General features: G+C 32.1%; 1 protein-coding gene across 1 annotated transcript; it reads left to right on the top strand.

Moving 5' to 3' along the window:
* The first annotated feature begins 5,337 nt into the window (after positions 1-5,337).
* Positions 5,338-22,781, top strand: slf (C-type lectin domain-containing protein slf). Its single transcript, NM_001312176.1, is given in 5 exon segments — positions 5,338-5,356; positions 14,528-14,636; positions 21,073-21,252; positions 21,736-21,872; positions 22,112-22,781. Coding segments are annotated over 4 exon segments (672 nt in total). The 5' UTR covers positions 5,338-5,356; the 3' UTR covers positions 22,358-22,781.
* The last annotated feature ends 14 nt before the right edge of the window (positions 22,782-22,795 follow it).

Below are 22,795 nucleotides of genomic sequence, written 5' to 3' on the forward strand. Positions count from 1 at the left end.
CATGCGCTCCTTACTAACTGTAAACGTTACCATGATAATGTTGCTATTATTAGTTTCGTTTCGCGCCGACACTTAAACAATGATTACTAGCTTTACATATATCGTATTCCATAACATAGAAGTAATTAAAATAAAAACTTTTGATTTGAAATTATCACAAAAATTTGCTTAAATGAAATGTAACAAATAGACTTTTTTGTTAAACAATGTATCATTTACAATATATGATTGTTTGCAAATATAAAATGAACTTGTATCAGTATCATTATAGTTTTTAAATTCTTTATTAGTCCAACAGATTTTCGCCGGTGGCTCAGTGGTCAAGCACTTGACTTGCAATCTGCACGTCCTGGGTTCGAATCCCGCCATGTACCAATGTGTTTTTCGATTTCCGATTTCCATAAGTACATTTATCCGACGTTCTTATGGTGAAGGAAAACATCGTGATGCAACCTGCACATATCTGAGAAGAAATTCAAAGATATGTGTGAAGTAAACCAACCCGCACTTGGCCAGCGTGGTTGACTATGGCCTAATCACCCTTAACTTAGGGTAGGCTCCGAACCCCTCGGTGGGGACGTATAGTGAGCTGATGATGATGATTTTCGCAGTTGGTATCTTCTAAAGCCCAAAAAACGTCCGAGGTCAACATTAGACACAAGTTGTAAATTAATTAAATGCACAAGGCATCACTAACCTCGTGCGACCGCAGCGACGCGTCGGACGAATGCAATAAAAAATATCGAACATTGAATCTGTCGCTGCGGAACTAAGTGCAATCGCCAACCTTTGACTTGAAGAACCAAGGTTTTTTGAATTGTTTTTACCGCGGACTAAGATTATGCAACGTTATTACTATAAACATATCAATGTAAGCACGTTGGTAGAGTACCTATATAAAGATATATTACTAAGCATTTTATGATTTCTAGCTAGAGCCCTGTTCTAGCTAGAAATCATAAATGCGGTCATACAACGGTCGGATATAGAACGATTGATTTTCATTCATTATAAATCAAATATAACTCCAAATGTTTGTTCACGCATAACTGGTGTTGGATAAAACTCAACGTGGTTCTAAAGTTAGACGTACTTACGAGAATTCAAACAGTTTCAAATGTTGTCACTGTAGTAACAACAAAGTTATAAGACCGTATCTAATAGACCTATTAGGGTAATGGGATCGTGAGTTATATTTTTTCTAGTAATAAACGTAGTGACTTTTAAATGTTGAAATATGAGTAATCTAACACGATCGATCGCTTTCAGGATATAAGTATGAACCTTAGGTAACCTAAATTATTAGAAATTATCTGGAACTCTTAGCGCGGTATAATATCCAACAGCTTAGGAAATAATTTTTATATTTTATATATATTTAATAATAGGATTGAACTTGAAAAAAAATGGTTAAGATAAAAAAATATTAAAATAATATAAAGTTAAGAACCCTTATTCTTCCTCAACTTAAAGCCTCTTCCGAAAATTCAATAATAATTAAGTTCGATAAGGAAATGAGTATTAATATAAATAAAGATTTTATAATTAGCCTTCTTTATCTCAACGACATAATTGTACTAATAAAAAGTATATGATAAAATTACTATTTATTAATTAGTGTATTTTGCCTTTATTATAGTTATTCGATTTACCTCGTCCAAAAAACATGTCTATACATTTTAACCCTTAATTCGAGTGTGACCAGTGTGGCGATTAAAAAAATCTACTGAACTAGTTTAGAGAAAATTACGTAATTATGACTTTACTAAAAAAAGTTTTTTTGCTACAAAAAATTTCGTTAAATTAAGGGTTAACGAAGAGCCTCTTTTATAATACATTGCATTTATTTTATTAGACACTTATTCTAATTTTACCAATAATTCTTAGTTTAATTAACTCATAATTATAATCTCTATGCCCTTTTCCCTCAAGACCACCACAATATGTACTACTCTTCCAAATCTAAATCCCTCTTTTACAAAGACTAATAATACAATTTTCTGTGACCTCTGTAGCCAATCAAATCCTATTTCAATTCAGTACAACTATAAAATATCAATGTGTCAGATTATTCAACACAAGTAGCTTTGCAGTATAAAATAGTGTCATGGCGTATATATAACTGCTTATTTTGATTATGAGCGCGTGAAACCGGAGATCCAATTACAGGTAACGAGGCATCACCATCTCAGCTACAAAGGTGACAACTGACAACGTACACTTATCTTCAATTGTAGATGTCAGGGTGTCAATGACATTACATGAACTATGTGCTACTGGGCATACTAAAGATATTCAAATAGCGGCATCAGATTACGTACCTAGAAATTGCTATGATTATATAACATACGGTATTTTAGGTCCCCAGGAATCAATTCGTTGGTAATTTTACTTCCATTAATTAACAAAGTGTATGAATCTGAATCTCAAGAAAAATAAAAATCAATCCCGAACAGTCTACGAGAATAAAAAGTTTTTTTTGCAATATATTTATTTAGTACTACTTTGTATTTAGGGACAAAAGACAAATATAAATGGAGAATTTAAAATAGTTCCAAAATTTTAATCCTGTTTCATAATAGGTTTTATAAAAGTTCTTATTAAAAAGTTGTCTTTTTACTATGCTGATAGTTATAATAACGCTCATAAAAGGAGGAATTTTATTATCGATTAAAAGCTTCCTTACTTAAATTGATTTCAATAATTTATCCGATCAGATATTGATTGGTTGAAAGCAACAGATTAATAAATCTTTCCATAACAATCTATCAAAGTAACGGAGGCGACTAATTTATAAGATAATTCCAACTTAATTTATCAAGTTGGTGTAAAGACGCAATTACGCAATTTAATTAAATAAAACAGCTGTCGTAACTAACGCAGCGAGAAAATATTGTCTTAGGACTATTCAAACAATGGAGTAATTATTTCATCCAATAACATAAACTTCAAAATGTATGTATTTAGTATATTATATATTTGCGTACTCTTTCTTTCTTAAAAATAGTTTGAACATTAATTATTGTTTAAGTTAATAAAATGTAATAGGAGCACTGACAATTTGTGTGCAAGTCTAATAAAGTTATTAAAATAATTTAGCGAGTCTACACGTATAAAAACTTATAAACATGATGTTTAACAACTTATAGAAGAGTGTAATCTTATTAATATGCGAATGTTTAGATTGATGGATGTTTTTGAAGGTATCTTCGGAACGATTTAACGAATCTCGCTGAAATTTAGCATAGGTGTAGAACATAGTCTGGAAGAACATATAGTCTACTTATTAAGTCTTTTTTAAAATTCCGATAGATGTAAAACATAAACATAGTCTGGAAGAACACATGGTCTACTTTATTAAGTTTTTTTTTTATTCCGCACGGACAGAGTAGCAGCGAAAGCTAGTATAGTTTATCAGCAAAATACATATGAATATTGATTATAAACTATTAGTTAATGTAAAGTTTGGTAGATGTTCATTTAGGACAGGGTCATTAACGTCTATACATTAAATTGTATCGGACTCGTGACTTGAGATGAGCCCGCCCCTACCTGACGCATCATGTGACCCGCGCCCCACTTGAGGTCATCATAATGCGACACACTTGCGTTATTATTGTATACGGTCACTTATCTATTATTTTTATTTTGAATAATTCAACGTAATATTAAAATTCGCTTTTTATATCTTTATCTGTTACAACAAGGTTGTTTTAAATTGTACAAAATGGTCTAACAAATCGTACAATCCATTCTAATGATTTACAACAATCGTCAAAATGCGACGTGTTAATACTTACGAACGTAATAGAGAGAACAACAGAGAAAAGAAGGATTTCAGTCTTTTGAAATCTTAATTCCCGAAGCTTATACTTGATGGCTTTAAAAACTTTTGAATCGTAACAATTATGCAAAAAACAGTATCGTATCGAAGTAAATTTATATTTACAAAACTACGTTAACAAATCTTATATCTAGCAATTAAATTATTAAAAGTAATATTTTGATGCATAGATAATTAAGTACAAACACGGCAATGACGACTTTTACTTCTACAGTTGATGGTTATATTGGCACAAAATTTGACCACTGAACGTGGCTAGGAGCAAGCATTCCAGTGTGTTTATAGCGGTCACTTGTGACGCAGCGTTGGGCAATGCCGCACATGAACTGCTTTTGCATGAACGCATTAGAGGCATTTATCATCACAACTTAGACTTCGTTCTACATCTATCAAATATCTTTTATACTAAAAGCTTTTGCAGGATTTTTACAATGACGTGCAATTTCACTCAAATGACTTAGGCACGATCGTTGCTGATTCCAGAAACGACCTATTTTGACAGATTCTAAATTACATTCTTACTGACATAGAATTGAACTTAGCCATATGCCAGTTATAAACAGGCTGTAAGTGAACCAAAGCTTGTTGTTAGGTAACATCCTAAATTTCGCTATTTCAGGATAAGCATTTGACCACGTAAAGTACAAAGCTTTAAGGTTCGTCAAACCCTTAACCCATAAGAGAACCCAAAACAGCTTTAAAATTTATTTTAATGATTTAAATTGTAAAGTTATCATTTACTACTCAAATTGAATATCTATTTAGTCTATATTTTTATCGGACATAAATAACTTTAATATTAAATCCGTATATTATTGCATCAATAGTATTTACTTAGGAGCGTCTTCGAAGATCTTGTTTTTAATATATTTCTTTACGTGGGCGTGTCCTTGTCGACCTAATAATCTATTTAACGATACCTATGTATTTAAACAAAGAAATAATTTAGATTGAAATAACAATCTTCTGTTAGTGTGCAAAAAAAAACAATAACTGACGTTTAATAGGCATCTTATCATGTAAGGGTTTTAAATTGGTTTAAAACATCCCTCAGAACTAAATTTCCGTTATGGAGTTAAAATTAAAATTATACGAAATATAAACTTGTTTTATTATTATTTCCACAATTTAATGTTCATAGTTTCATTAATCTTACCTTAATATTTGGCGGTAAATTGCGGCTTTCATGCCTTCGCCTTGGACAAGAAATTGACCACAAATTTTAATTAATTTACAAAAAAATATATTTAAAAATATACTTTAATGACACATTTTTTAATTAACAAAGCTACGCACTTACAAGATAGTAATTAAAAAAAATGTTAAGGGCTTTAACAAGTTAAATGAATTTAAAGATACGTGGATAGTACTAGGCGCATTTCCCCCATGCGCTCACGTCGCGCATCCCCGCTACAACTGCTATAAAAGACGTCGCCCAAACCAGCTTCGCGCTATTACGACAGTGCCTCTGTGATTTTCTCCGCCGTAGTACATTTTATTCCTCATAACAAGGTAAGTAAACAAATTTAATCTTGTAATTTCCAGGATTAACTAATCCTTGTAGGATTGAAAGGTTCAAGAGTTGTTCGGAGCGGAAATAAAGATTGATAACTTAATTGAAATTTTATGTTCACTAACTTAATGTAAAATTTGCACATAATAAAATAGGAGTAAAGAATATCTAATTAATGAATACAGATATCAGCAATTTTTTTTCCATACAGTAAGTTTAAAGTTTTTTAGCGAAGATAAAGTTAACGAATAGTTTGTTTTTAATTATCTAGAGTTTATTATTCGTAACCTAGTGTAAGTCATTAATTCTAGCAGCATCGCTCGCGTTGTCTTAGTGCTATAAATATTTCCTAGACCGTCTTGAGTCGTTCGATGTCCTTACGATTTGCACATTTTATACATAGTGACGGCTGCGGATTACGAGGATTATGTGTGTCAAGCGTCAGTTGCGAAACGGTGCACGATGTAGCGATGTCGAGATGATGATTGGACGGCCCTTTTTCTATGGGAAATATACATTAAACGCCAATTTTTCAATAGGTGTTTACGGATTATTTAATCGCTAAATGCGTTTGTCGGCGAGTTATAAGTTAGAAAATGAAGGTCAGGGTTAATGTAAGCTTTTTTAATTCATGAAGTAATGTTAGTCGGTAGTTAATTAGTTCTTACTTGTAATTACATTTGTGCGAAACCATTTAACATCTTCAATTGTTTTGCGAAATAAAATTTGTAATATAAATTTATAAATTCAAAATGCATATACAAAAGTAACTTTATTGTTTAACAACTTCAATATTTAAAATAGAGTTCGTATAAAATTTCATTTTAATAATTCGTTATCATAGTTCATGAATTCCGAAAAATTATATATGCAATTTCACATAATCCTCGTCACTCAAATTAAGTATCTACAAGTTTAAATAAATTAGTGTTTCATAAGTTAACATTGCGAAGGTCAGAGCCGACTGAAAGATGGAGACTTTCAAATATTTGATGTGACATAAAAGTATGAGTTAAGTAAGATTTAAGGTTATTGAATTCGGAACCTGTTCTGGTGTTGGAATTGTAATATTGACAAGCCTTCGCTCCGGTCGTATCACGTGTCGTTTTAAACAAATATTGTTCTTTTATAATCATAAGCGGTACGACAAATACTTAAAAAGTATGCTTGTTCACTCGGTTCGTATAATTTACTGGCTTACTCTAATTAGGGATAATTAAGTGTTAGGAAACTAAGCTATTTATATATCCATTTCATCGCGTAATTTTGCGGCTTTCTTGTTGGTATTGCGATCTTAACGACCTTTAGCTAAGAAACCGACAGACCCTACAACGAATTTCTGCTGTTATGTATTCTTATAAAAGAATAAAAAGGCAGTGAGGTAACTATTGTTTCTAAATAGACCCTAATAATAAATTATCTTTAATTGTCGACTTCTGAGATAAGATAAAATTATCATGAGAACTATAATAATTTATACGATTTTATTTAGCCCTTTCTTTAAAATGTGAGATAGAATTCTATTTAATGAGTAATTGTTACTCACAGCATTAAAGGCACGCTTGAGATGCGAATCTGTAAAACTTTTGCACAATAAAACGTTACTTATCCGTTAAGATCTGTTTTAAATTATGAAATTAGTTTTTATAATTTACCTCGTGCTCTTTATCGCGGTTTTTTAAGTTTTAAACTAACCTTTAAACTTTTAACTGAACTTTATAACTTACTGCAACTTTTACTTAAGTATAATAAACTGTTAAAGATAAATTTTTCTTTTAGAGGGTATTTTATCATTACAAAGGAATTACGAAAAGTGATAGACGTGATTCAATTATCTTACATTTTTTGTACTTTTTAAGTTGTTTGACTTTTCAGTAATTTACTGTGGGCTTACACTGTCAAGACACCCAATAAAGCATCAATTAAAAAACAAATATCGGGAATGAATTTTACGGTTAAATGACGGCGGTCAAAAAGCCTCTTCATCTTATATTAAATGGTATTGTAGTATTGTAGAAAATATGTTCATAGTTTGTTATACGCGTTACAAAGGCTGTCGGCGTCCGACTGTCGGTTGCGACATGCCGCGACGCATCGTTGTATTATGGATCTGTGTCAACGGATCCCAAGCGGTGACCGACACACGCAACAAATTGAATACGAATTGGAGAAAAAACGTTAAGTAAACGGAAGTTTCTAAAATTGATTCAAAACAATAGCTGTCGTCCGATGTCATCGGTTAAAGCTAAGTTAAAGCTTCATCGGGAAAAAACTCGGTGAAAAATATTTGCGTCAATCCTGACTACAATTTACGACTTTTCCCAATTTTAACACGTAACAAACATCTAAACTTTCGCGTTTATAAATATATTTTAATGTAGTGTACATCTCCTGGATAAAAGTTTCGTTTTCGGAAGTTGAATATGATTCAAAGCAATTTATTAGATAACGAGATATTAAAATGTTTTATGTTGTAGTTTTATAGTTATAACATCGGTTAAGAAATATTTACGAATGCAAGAATAATGTTTAGATGTAACTTATTAATATAGTTATATAATTTTCGTATAGTTTGTTAAATTATTATTTTTAAGTTTAACATTTTTGTAATTTTTTAAAGTTACGTAGCAATCGTAAGACTGAAATTTTAGTTATGGTACACTTTTAACAAAATTTATTAGCTATTTAGTAATATACCTATATCAAAAATATAGTAGTGTATATGTTTTCCTTTTAAAATCTTATTGTTGTTGAAAACACTGTAATCTATAGATTACACGATTATAAATATTGTCTCACGATTCATTGAAAGCATTCCCACTCGGTTACGTCACTTACTGTGGGTTTTTGAGACCAAAATCTCCGTTTAAAGCATATTGTTATATCTGTTTTGTCAAAGATAATGACAGAGGTGACAAAGATGATAACAGATAACAGATGATGAAAATAAAAACTAGGATAGTTTGCTCTCTATATTTTTTATACTGAAAATTCATACTATAAACACAAAAAAGATATTAAGAATATTTGTCTTCTGGCAAAACGATATTTTACGTCTTTGCTATATCTATTGTAAGATGTTTAAAATACAACAAAACGAAATAGCGCATCTGTAGTCAAATTGACAGCAATTTGCCGCGTCCGAATTAGCCGCATGGACAAATGGCAGGTTTGCGCAACAGTTCAAGGCTATTGCGGATTCTCAGTAGCCCAAAGAACAGAATCGCTAGAATATGTGATAATAATTGTGTTTTTATCTAATAATTGCCGGATGGATACAAAAACTAGTTTTTAGTGTATATAGTACATACTCGTGACAACGTAGTGTTGTTTTTGTTTGAACGAATAGTGGAAAAATTATTAAGTTTAGAAAGAAAATAAGTCTTGTTTAAAATAATAATCACTAAAATTCTTTAAGTTCTGGTGATTATTTTTTCTTTGTAGTTTACATATTTTTATTAGAAACAGAACTTACAATGGACATACAAAGAGTTTACAAATAAACACGATATAATTAAAGAAACTAACAAAGAATCTAAATAAAATATTAAAAACGAATAATTTACTAAAAAATATTATTAAAAGGAGTCCCTTTAGGCAAGATCCCGAAGATGCTGGCAGCGTTCCCCCTTTGGATAGCTAAACTAATTCTTTGTCCGAGGTAGCTGCCAGCTCTTCGATCCCCTGCGATGTCGATATTTTTTTTGGACATGTCCTTATAAAGTCTTAAAGCGCTAGGACCCCACGGACCGACGGTCTCGACGCCGAATGGAACAAAATCATATTCGGAGCCTAGACCCCTGTATTTACAAATTAAACTAGGATATGACATTAAAATAACAAGGTATAAAGTCTTTTATATTTACTTTAAATTATGTCCCATAACCGATCTTGACGGTAGTTGTAAATATTTAAACATAATTACTCCATTTATTATATCAGGTTATAAAAGAAATAAATACTTAAATATCAGTTTGTAACACTTGACATCTTAAGGCCGTTGTAGTGAAATAAATATATGATGTATGTATATAAATATTCCGAAACACATGCTTGTTACGTTACATTTACTTTCGCTCTTTGTTCTCATTAAATCAGTTGCGGTAACTACTGTTGTTAATCTTATTTATGTATGTTAAATGTTACTTAACATGCATATGTCTAGCTTACGAATATTATTTTTAGTGTATATATTTTTGGGTGTTTTATTTTCTAAATTTTTATCTTTTTAAAAAGTTAAATGGATAGTTTAGAAAAAATGATACTCACCCTTATCATGTTACAATGAAATAAAAATATAACAATTAATATTTTGATTTAAATTCACTTCACGCGTTGATGTCTTTTATATTGCCTTACATTTGTCATTCAAATAAAGATATTATCATGTTTTTTGTACAATACAGAATATGCGTTGTATTTCATATAAGTTATATGCGGTTATTAGTTATTTTTGTCGCATTATAGTTATGTATTATATATTTGCGCTAAGTGAACTTAGTTTTGCAAGAGGTCGCTATCAATCTTTATATCGTAAGAGCTTATAGAGCCTTAAATACCGACACCTTTAGTAACTACTGTGTATTTTGTATATTTTTGCATTTAAAAATACTTTAATGTGTGTAGATTTAAAGTAAAAAGGATCTAAATAGAAAATTGTAGTATGGAATTTTTATAGCGATAATAATAGTAAAGTTAGAGTAAGTATAATATATTAGCTAGTAGTAAAAATATTAGTTTGAAATCATATTTCGAATTCGAAATTCAAATTTTGGAATTGCCAAAATACTTATCTGTATAGTAAAATAAAAGTAAGAAATACTTAAAAGCTTTTTTTAAGACGTTAATAATGACAGCAATATCAACACTAAACCTAAAGAGAATAGAATAACGTTTAAAACTGCCTTGATAGTTTGGTCTACAGCACATTGTAGGTTGTACAACCAAATAATGTAAATAAACTGGTAATATTGAATAGGCTTTGAACTTGAGTGCCTCAAACTACGATAGTTCCAAGAACATGTTTTGATAATTGATATGTTTATTGTTTACATTTAACTATCGTACATATTGATTGTCGATATAAAATGACGTTATATATTTCGCCTAACATTGTTATGAAAATGTCAATCGTTTGGACTAACAAAAACTTAACTCTCTTGTCAGTCGTATAGTACTCTAATAGTAATCTTGTGGTCATATTTTAGAATGAAACTAAAATAAAATTATATTTAGCGATATATCATTGAAGCTTTTAGCTACATAGCAACTTGCGCAGGTACAGAAGATTTTAATAGATGTTTATGACTAAATGTTTTTGTACATGTTTTTCGACAGTGGAAGCCAACGGTTATGTTAGGTAGTCAACATCCGCGTTACCGAGAGGAATAACAAGAAGTCACTCAGCTTTTACACACACCGCCGCGATGTCATTGAATAACAATGACACGTATGACGTCACTATCAAGAATACATCTCGTATGCGGATATGCGGATTTTCTTATTACCATCATCTCCCTTATCTTATCCCACTCAAGTAAGGTGGGCGCACCAGGTTTCGTCCACCGTATCGGTCTATCTACCGTCATTTCAGTTGTCACTCCCTATTTAACATTCTAATATTTAAAGTCACTGCTACTGATCTCTTAGGTTATTTACGTTAAAAATATATAATTCATTCTCACACGCAGTTCACTAGCACAATTACCTAGTGGACTAATTGCGAAATATATTGTAAAATTGATGTTATTAGAGCGTTCGAAGTGTTCGGGATGTCAGACGGCGGCAAAGTTTGCACAGAAACGGCACGAATTTAAATCGTGAGTAAAGCTGACGGCCGGCCTCGGCTCGTTGCAACACCCCCGTGGAAACACAATGCACTAAGCCTCGCACTAAATTCGCTATTGAGACATACATCTAGCCTCCATTCAGCTGTCCAAGTGAGGAATGCACTTTACAAATACGGTTGTAGATGATCATTATGTGTTTATTTGGTTGTCTACGAAAACACGATATGTGAAATGATTTTTTTAGAATACGTTGGCTATGTTAATGTTATATACATTACAATTACGATTCTATTGTGTTACAATTATATTTTATTTGCTATTTTATCGCTTTATTGTTTAATTGATAACTGTAGCCGTTACTAAAGGTTTCTGTTTCCTCACTTTTCCAATTATATCCAACTTTAAAATATATAATATCCTATAATTTCATTTCGGACGTATAAATATGTAAATCTCTTATTTTTGTCGACAAATATATTTGTGTATGTTATATAGTGTTGCAATTAGCAATATGGAACAGTGACCATGACATACTGAGAATTGACACGATGGCGCCGCTTGTCAACATTATTTATAATTACTAAAACATATTTAAATATAATTATTACAAATTAAATATACCACGTACTAACCACCATTTTACGACCGAAAATATAATTTTATATAGACATTTACAAAACAATAACTTGCGTGAAAAATTGTAAAAGGTAAGATATTAAATTTTAAAGCTTACTAACTTAAAGGCTACATGTTCATTGGAAACTAGGTTAAATTTTAATAAATATGTTAATGGAGGACTATTAAATCGTCGACATAGTTCAGATAAATATTGATGATCTGTAACGTGAAGGTATTTGCGATGCCTAAAACCTTGATCGCACCCAGATCGATTAGAGGAATAGCATTTATTTAGGTCTGAGATGGCTCAACAGCATCGCATTACCACGAACATGCCTACATACTGATGCCTTCCTAATTACACGTCTAACAACGACCATGCTCTAAAATTAAATGCAAATTTAATAGGCTAGTACAGATATCAAACGTGATGATATATTTTATTAATAACATGTAACTAATATTCAATGCAGATTCCAAGACTGATGTATAGATGATCTGTTCATATTCTTACATTCATATCCGATTTAACCTGCGTGATAGGGCTTTTACATAAATAACAAAGAGCTTTCATCCCCTACGGTCCGTTACTTAAATATGGTACAAATTTCAATGACCCATGTATCTACTGTCGAAACGTCTACACAAAAGATAAAGTCATCTGTTTTTTTTTTCAAAATCAATAATAAAAAGGCTGATATCTTTTTCGCCCGTGGAAACCCACTGTAAGAAACTAACCTTATTTCTATACCATGTTCAAAGATTGGCACAAAAAGATATACATTAAACTCCCACGTTATGATGATATTAACATGTCAAGGTCGACACCATACTCTAACTCCCACCATTATCCGCTTGACGACTGCGTTTCCGTGTCTTTATACATACATGTACTATGAGCTTTTAATACTGTCAGTATACACGTTTAAGTAATTAACTGAGCATTATACTAGGAGCACATACGTCATAATGTGATGATTACTCGTTACTTTATGTCATCGATTAAAACAGCACTTAACAACTTAAATAAGATGTTGTTTTTTTAACTTAGGCTTAAGGGCTTACGTACACGATCAACTTCAAAAATCGCACAACACAAGTGTGTTTGCTGACCGAATAGAGTAGAATAACTACTTAGTTATTCTACTCTTTTTGCTAATATAATTTCGAACTTATGTTTGTTTATGTGAAGACTTTTTAGTTAACTTGGCTGTTCGTTAATTTTATAAATGTTATATCATCGAGGTAATCGGTAAGCAAATAATAGAGTATTTAAGACGATTTCATGATCATCGTCATTTTTTTTTTAACTAAAATAAGCTTGACCTTCAATTTTTTATTTATCTTTAATTAACATTACGTTGACGTAATCTATAGTTATAAGTCGTAAGTAGATTTTTAAGTGGAAACCTTAAAACAGATGAATCTAAACATATTTTCCTCGTAGAAGCCTTTCAAAATCTTAGTGGTTTAAATGAACCTATTGCTACTAATTTGATCTTTAACTCGCGAATGCTCAACTCTATTTTATATATTTTGAATATAACAGCAGTGAAGCCGAAATGCGTTATTTCGTTCCTGAAATAATTATTATATTATATATAATATTTACATCAAAAATTTCATCAAACTTTAACTATCCGCGTGATTCTCATTTCCATATTTATTTTATTCTTAATCGAAAAGGACAAAGGTCTTAGTGGCCAGTATGCCACCTCTTTGGAAGAACGCAAACTCGTTGACTGCCACAGCGATGGTATTCATAATTATAAACATAACTGCCTTAAAACATTCAACCCTCCTACAAACAACGATTGAAGTGGATATGCAGAGTAAATAAATGTGAAATGTAAAAGTTTCTTAACTTATGTAGCGCCTGACTTATGACATGATTCTGCTTTTACGGTTTTGTGTAAATTGGGTCGTGTTCGTCTTCGAAACACGACAAGTGACACATTCGTACATGCATATTCTGCATGTACGAATGCATGCATAACAATAATGCATCATTCGGTTGGTCTTATTTATAGTGATAATAAATTCGATTAATATAAATAAAACAATCAACAGATAGTGAATTTCATAACTTTACTACATATTATATTTAATGCATACCTTTGTTGTGTCATTTCTTTGTTTCTTTCCAATCTAATATTTCTATTTGATCTTGAAAGTTTCGAAATGTTTAAATAATGTTAATAAAAACACATTTAACGTAATAACGACTAATGTATGGACTACGGTGACATTGGTTCTTCAATCAAAATTGCGCAATTTTCTTGCTATTTGTTTTGAATATTCTGAATTGAAAAATTTATCGTAACATGAAATTGCATCGACCTTCTAGAAAGGTGAGAGCGCAAACAAGAGTTCGGCGACACTTGAAATTCGAAAGCGACAATGTTAAGTGAAATACGTAGAAGCTCTTGAAATATCAAATTCAAATATTCATTTTGCTATTAAAATATCAAGAAATGTCATGTAAATAAATATCTTGCAGACAACGAATACTTAATTAAACAAGTAAAAAAAAGTTGAACATACTTTTACAAAAAGTATAAGATCTATTCGTCGATTACTTTAATTGCCTTGTAAAAGAAAGTATATTAAAAATAAACTATTTGTGTCTTTAAAGCGATTAAGTTTTTAATTAGATTTTGATGGTAATACTTATAACCTTAGATAATGCAAAATAGATCAACGAGGCGAATAATGTGGTGTTAATAGTCAAATTAAAATTAATATTGTTGTAATTGTTTGCAGATGCAGACGTGGGCGTTGGTGGTGTGCGCGGCCGCGCTGGCAGCGCTTGCCGGTGCGCAGAAGCCGGGCCGTTTCCTCTCCCTGCCGCAGCCGCAGAAATGCGCTAACAGTGAGTTATAACAATTTAGCAAAATAATGAGGACCACCTAATGTTGATTGTGATACAAAGTATATAATTAATGCTCATTATCAGCTAATGTAAAATTAAATTTTGCATTGAGGGCAAATACGGAAAAAACTAAGAATCACAGGAAATAAAATACTTTATTCTTATTACTTAGCCGAAATAAATATTTATCTGGTGACGATACCGCGTCGGTCGATTATAGCTTTAAACTCATACGTTCAGTTTCACGTACCTAACGCACACACGAGTACAATTTTAAATAAAATTTAAAAGTAAACACGGATCACGTATTTTAATAATGATATGAAAAAAGTAAAAACAACGAGAGATCCATCTTCGCTGATCTTATTAACCTTATGCCCATTAGCGGTTGACCTTGAACTGACTTTGTCGACGAAACCTCGCAATAGACGGACGTTGTGTAGCAATCTCCTGTGTTTCGAGAACTTTACGATCTTAAAATCGGCCCCGAATCGCGGATGCTGCCTCCTATCTATTTATTATCTTTCTTAAGCTTGTGATTAAGAAAAGACGAAGGTCTAAGAATAGTTTTATGTTAAGTGTGGTTAAAGTTTCGTTATTACTTAAAGGGTAAACTGATTCTTGAATTGGTTGATAAGAGAGGTACTAAGATTTATGGAATTTTATAAATGTGTAATTTCACAATTAAACAAGCAATACTTAGTTCTAAACTTTAAAGTAATTATTTTGTCAACCGATCCTGAAAGCAACAGCTGAATCCGTGAAATGTCAACACGATCGTTCGAACAATAAACACAATAAAATAGAATTTAACCGTGAGTCCCCACTGCAGATACAATAGTTAATCAGTATATTATCATCCCTATTTGAAAAAAAAATACCAAAGAAACAGTTTTTATATAGTTTGTGCAGTGAAAACCTATTTTAAACATTAAAACAAAGTCGCAGTGACGTCGACATTTAAGTTTCATTGTTTAGTTCGCTTTATTCATAGAAAGTAAAAGCTTGCAGTTCATTGTACAAGGTCACGGCCGCGCTCGAGGACGTATCCGTCTCTTTTCCGCAAACTTTCTCACTCTATCCTGTTGCAGCTTTCAACGGAATAGCTTTTCCGTGTCTTACATAAACTTCCACATATAATGTTACATCGAAATATTCATATTAATCCATATAAATGTATGTAGGTCAATCTTAATCGAAAATTATGTAATAAAAACAATGTTAGCAAATAAATTGCCTATGGAATTAGATTAGTGTTAAATTCCTCGTAGGAAAAAGTAACGGTTTAATATTATGTAAGTTATTGAATAATATTTTACGACAAATATTTTTGTATTTTGTATCCTGCGGCATGTAACGACTAAACTTATTGTTTTCTTCGTTAAGAACTTTAAAGACTTGAGACTTTTATTAGTTTAAAAAATCTTATCATAGAGATTCTATTCTGAGTATTTTTATACTAACAAAACTTTAGATTGTCAAGCATTAAATGAATCTTTTTTGAACTGTTAATGAATGCAAACTATTACGAAATGATTTAAGTAGTTTCAAAATAATAAAATCATTAAAGTAAAATGATTAAATTATAATTTTAAATAACCATTCATTACTCAGTTAGCGATAACAGAACGAATGAATATTTATTATGTGATCTTTTTCATAATATCAGGTTCAATGGCACTGGGCTGGTAACTTGACTTTATAGAGGTAAAAGTCGCAACGATGAACTCGGTTGCACAATAATTATTGGGGTCGGAGAAATTGAATGAAACATGTAATACATGTTTATGGGTCACAAACACCAACCGGTCCTTAACATGGTAAAGGTGGATTTCCACTGTGAGTGATTATTTAATGGACGTATGTAGCCGACAATCACGGAAAGCTACGCACCGAGCATCAAATTAGGCACGTACAGTGCGGCAAAAAAAAACTAAACGAAAATAGACTGCCGCGATTGATCCATAATAGATTAAGTTTCACACTTAAAGTCTAGCTCTCTATGATTATGTCGATTAGCGCTTCTTTTCTTGCAAGTATTTACTAAAAAAAAGCCTTATAAACATGAAGTTACGGAGTGATCAGACAGACGTTACTATTTCCACGATGCGTCGTGCGACTGAACGTCCGTCGATCCGCAGAAACGCTCCGTGGAAACCCACCTTAAGTTAGGCCACGTGCAACTAAACCGTATACCATAAATGTCAACGTAATATGTAATGATTACAAAACACAAAGATAACATACAAACATTCAAATAAACACAAAACCTGTCGTGTCGACTTTTTGTCTATGACAAGACACCTTGTCCTCATAAAAGCAATAATGAAACACTCCTAACATATAACTTATTATTTAATATTAAAACATAAAACCCAGACTAAGTTAATTGTGTTTTTGTATACTGTAAAAAGATCAGTTCAATGTATTGTTTTAGAGCATCGGTGGCTCAAGGGGTCAAGCACTTGACTTGCGATCAGATGCAGGTCCTGGGTTCGAATTCCGCCATGTACCAATGTGTTTTTAGATTTCCGATTTACATATGTACATTTATCCGACGTTCATACGATGAAGTAAAACATCGTGATGCAACCTGCACACATCTGAGAAGAAATTCAAAGATATGTGTGAAGTCAACCAACCCGCACTTGGCCAGCGTGGTTGAATATGGTAACCCGTAACTTAGGGTAGGCTCCGAGCCCCTCGGTGGGGACGCATAGTGAGCTAATGATGATGATGATATTGTTTTAGTATACCTCAATGATTTACCTAACATTATTAGGATAATAAATAAAAACATCGAAAAAAACCTCACAATCCAAATCCAAAAAAACATCGTCTATGTAAATTGCATTAGGCGTTAATAAATATCTTCGTAATAATACAACAGTTGAAATTTTGAAATGCGAAAAAAAAAACTAGAAATATAATTCTCAATTTTAATCCTTTCACTTGTTAAGGTTAAGAAACAATAGTTTTATATACTTTTGAAACTTATAATGAAATAATTTAAACTTTATATTCATTTATGCATATATGTACTAAGTTTGTATATAGAATTGTATTCACATACGGAGGTCGTGATATATTATATACTATACAATAGGTTTAATTAGTATATTTATATCCTATTTTAGTAATAATATAAAAAAGAAACTAATAGCGGTCACTGTAACTTACTTCCGGCCGGAACAGTGACGTTATGGTCACTTTTATAAAGTTATCTATATAAAAAACAAAACAGATTTCTTCCTACATAGCATGCTTTAGTGGGCATTAGTTATTTTATCAAGTTTAACGGCATATCACTCCTGTAGTTGTCTAATTCTTAACCAACCACATACATCTTACATCAATAAAAATCAACATAAATAAAGTCTTCCATAACACACGTTACAAAATAATTCACATAATGTAACTATAAAATTAAAATAAACATTTGTGAACAGTCTATAGTTTTGTGAACCTTTCGACAACTTCGCAACATTGACAAGTTATATACATCTTTATGGCTTCGCGTTCTCTCGGTTTAATGGCAGCCAATAATGATGGGCTAACGTAATCAGTTAGGTCCCAGGGACGCCCGCTGAGTCGATCACGAACCTTAATACCAAAACTTGGTCATATCGGCTCACTTTACTTCCAAATCACTTCCAAGCTGTTGTCTTATTCAAATAGTGATTGGAATAAAAGGACTGCATTCAGAGTTTTTTTTTTAAGTTAGGGGGGGTGTTTTCTATTCGGCCACTTTATCCGTAGCCTACACGTTTAAGTCCGTTCGGCCTTTTGCCCTATAAAAAACGTCCCATAGTGCTATCATTTTTGAATGCTCCAGGAATAAACTTGGAACGTTTAATATTTTGAATATTTCGATATATAAGTAGGTTACTTAATCCAAAAAGAAGAGAAGCGATTGAATTGTTTACATATACAAGTCATTTTATAACATATATAAAATAAAACGTAAGATATTGTATGCCGATGCGGTTAATTATTTCGTCAGTAAATAAAGGTTATTTTATATCAATAGTTTGTTAACCAATAAAAGTTTCGACACTATACGATACCGCCAACGGCAAGAGGCGAAGCATTGATGTCTCTACTGTAAATAATTCTTTTTGTTTACGAATTTACGAAAAAATCAAACGTTATACGGATGCAAAAAGCTAGCTTAATTAGCCAAAACATTATACTTAATAAAAGAGTCTTGACAGACAGATGGACGGACAACAAAGTGATCCTCTTAGGGTTCCGTTTTTTTCCCCTATGAGGTACGGAACCCTAAAAATGACCAAATACGTGTAATAATAATAAAGTTTTTCGGTATTTGAGTTTCACGGTAACATAAATATATAATATTTAAGTTATTTTATTTAAACGATGCGATATATGATAGTAAAAATCATGTTAATGTTTGTGAAATTTATAAGAATATTTCAAAGCAACGAACGAAACCTTCATCAAATTGCCTTTCAATATTAGTTCAAATCAATAGATGATATTTTACCTCCAACTTTAAACTTTAAAGTTCTTAAATACCTTTTAGGTAGTTACGATATAAATTACTTTATGATTGTTTAGTTCGCAATAGTTTTGCAACTCAGAGTTTAGAATAATATTCATTAGTACTTAGTCCGTTAATTTACAAGAAACGTAAGAATAGGTTTAATGTTTTTCATCTCATTTGGAACTCAAAAAAGTATCTTTAACTTGAAATTTAAAGACTCTAAGCGTCTTAGGCCACGGTAGGTGCTAATAAGGACATAAGTTTGTTTTACTGCAAAGTTTTTAGGCTTCCTACGTATCCGAGGTAATCCTTGACCTTAGTTGTACTGAGAGGCTATGTATCAGATATTAAAATTTCGATGGGCGAATTTGCATAATTACTTGAGACCTTATCACAGTATTCACATCCGCTGAATACTAATCTGATAGCATAAGGTATTTTGTTATAATGAGGTATTCAATATACGTAAGATTCGCCAGTATTGTTCTCATAGTTTCGTGTACAGTCGACGGTAAACAATCGCACATCCGTCTGTCTGTCACCGCACAAGGTCCCCATTCGAAATAATTGTCCGCCGTGCGAATGCGAATCCAAACAAACTCGAGTCCAATCACGTCTACCCACTAATGCAATGACCTGTAATTGCTTGTAGACAACTTACTAATGTTACATTCACGATTACCTATTGTTAAAAACAATAGGTTTTTTTTAGGATTGTTTTTGATTTTCTTTATAAAATGTAAATAAAAAGTCAACAATAAATCAGTGTGTTTTTTACTGAACTGTCAATTGCACACAAATTATTTATACAGTAAATCAATAAGGTACTAATTAAGAAAAAATCCCGGTAAATAATTCTGCCAATTATATTTTATCAAGGACAAGTACAAGACAAAATGTAATGGTTTATAGGAAAAGAACTTGGATGTAAACTCCTTTTTGTTAAATATAAATATATATTATATAAATTAACGCACAAACAAACCGGAAAACATCAGTAGTATGTATATGGTATGCACTTTTTATCCTAATAAGAAACCAACTTCCGAGAAAAATAAAAAAAACTATGTAGAATCCTTACTTGTACTAACATATATAAAACCATATTGAAATTATAGTGTTTATTTATTCATACGGTTTTTAATTTCTTCTTAATGGCAAGTAATATAGGATAGATTTGAATTTAATGTTACACCTCAAAAGTATGTTACAAAAAAACCCGACAACGAAGACGACATCGATAAACAGGCGTGTCATATTCACCTGCGTAACGTAACTTTTGTCCAATGTTATATAACATAAAGGTTATTCTGTTATGTAAAAGTGTTTTCGATTGTTGCGACATCTAGTGTAATTAGCAAGAATTGTTTAGGGAAGCTTCAATGTCATGACCATGATTGTGTTGGGTACACGACCCGATGCGCAGGGTCGACGTCTATTAACGCTATGTGCTCGTGTAAATTATTACCCTGTTATTCGTGCCGTCTGTTATTTGAGGTCATATTACGTAGCCTTGTGTCCTTTGATTTGTCGTTTGCGAGCGTCGAATTTTGATGCAGTATTACGAGTGCATTTCAATTCAACGTTGTTAATTCAAAAGAGAATCACGTTTTAACCTAGCGGGATCAATTGTAACGTGACTTTTAATACTCAAAAAATACATCTCTTTAATTGTTTCAAGTTGCTTCTAATAGTATACGAAGGAAAAGTTACTTAATAAGTAATAATATATAGTTACTATAATTACTCTGTGAAAGAGGATATGCGTAGTAAGGGGGTAGACTAGGATATGACGGCTGATAGAGATGTATGGAGGAGTAGTACATACTGTGCCGACCCTCAATAGGGATAAGGGCAAGTTGATGATTGTGATGATGATGTAGTTATTATTATAATTATTTTAATTTCTTTATTTTTTACTGTTTATAGGACCAAAGGAATTTTTCTACCGAGGCCATAACTACTTCTTTACTGGACACGTGCCAGCGTTGGCCAACAAGAAGTTCGACTGGCTGGACGGACGCAACATCTGCCGCGAGTACTGCATGGACCTCGTCTCCATGGAGACGCAGGAGGAAAACAATCTCATCTTCAAACTCATACAGACAAGTAAATTAATCAACTTTAATTTTACACTAAATCCACACTAAGGATGTCTCATAAAATAAATTTAAACATTAAAAGTCCTAAATATACAAGAAAAAAGTAAGCACGTCACTAACAGTAGAATGTTTATGTACTTTCACTTTGCTTTCTTCATGTTGAAGTGCCTATTGTATATTACATAAGCCTATTGTATACTTTTTGATGATCTTATGTTATTCCTGGCTTCTGTTTGTTATCGATTGGATTCAAAAGCGAAAACGCCATTGAAATAACGCACAAAGTAGTGACTCGTGCAAAATAATTTTATTATTAGTTTCCACTGTGAAAACACGTGATAAAGACATGTTAGCATCTCTGTCTAATTCGTTGAGACTATAGAGATAGCATATGTTTTAAGTACACATGTTAGAAAGTCATAAGTAGTAGAAAGTGTTGAATTGAACTATACTTTTGTGTTACTCTTAAACTAATTTGATACGTTTACAGATGACATACCTTATATCTGGACATCTGGTCGTCTCTGTGACTTCAAGGGTTGCGAGTCCCGCAAAGACCTTGAACCCAAGAACATCTTCGGATGGTTCTGGTCCGCGAACAGGGAAAAGATGTCGCCCACCAACCAGGTCTGTTCACAAATATTAATTCTATTAAATTCCTCAAAAAATGCAATAATTAATAATCAAGTTAAATATGTAAAAATTAACTCATACTTATACATATAAATTAAATGAAATTTGGTAACTTTTAAATGGTTTCAATTGCTGTTCGCAAGCCAATGGCAGCGCCATCTATCTATTCCTATAAACTGTGTAACACAATTTTTTAATTAAGGAATTTCTATATCAATTTGTTAATTTTCCAGATTCCCAACGGCTGGGGTTACAACCCTTGGTCTCAAACCGGTCACAAGAAGCAGCGTCAGCCTGATAACGCGGAGTTTGATATCAACGGTACAACGGAGTCGTGCTTGAGCATCCTGAACAATGTCTACAACGACGGCATCGCGTGGCATGACGTCGCCTGCTACCACGAGAAACCTGTCGTCTGTGAGGACTCTGAGGAACTTCTTAATTACGTCGCCAGCACCAACCCCGGCTTACGTCTGTGATTTATACCCAACGTATTAATTTAATCACGTATTAGGCAATTCCAAATTTCAAACAAATAATAGCGATTATATTGACTACAAGAAATGCATTGTCTTGCAGCTTTCTTTCTGAATTTTTTCTCGATATTCTAATTCATTGTTTGCTTACAAAAAAGTGTTCATTTACTCCCGCTTTAAAAATTATCATGTTTCTACAAAATGCCAATGATTTGGAATTTTCTACACTATTTGTGGATTTTATGCTCTGTCATACATTGGAACTTGCCATAAATTGGATTTCGATCTCTTCCAGTCTCACTGCCTGAATACTGTCGTACATTATGTACAGAATATTATTAATTTAAGACTTACGTAAGTTTAACTAAGTGTATTTACATAAGGGAAGAATTTCTATTTGTATATAAAATAAAATTTTAGAAAAAAATACATAGTTTTATT

Source organism: Papilio xuthus, unplaced genomic scaffold, assembly GCF_000836235.2.
Source record: "Papilio xuthus unplaced genomic scaffold, Pxut_1.1 DF824655.1, whole genome shotgun sequence".
In the NCBI taxonomy this organism is placed as follows: domain Eukaryota; kingdom Metazoa; phylum Arthropoda; class Insecta; order Lepidoptera; family Papilionidae; genus Papilio; species Papilio xuthus.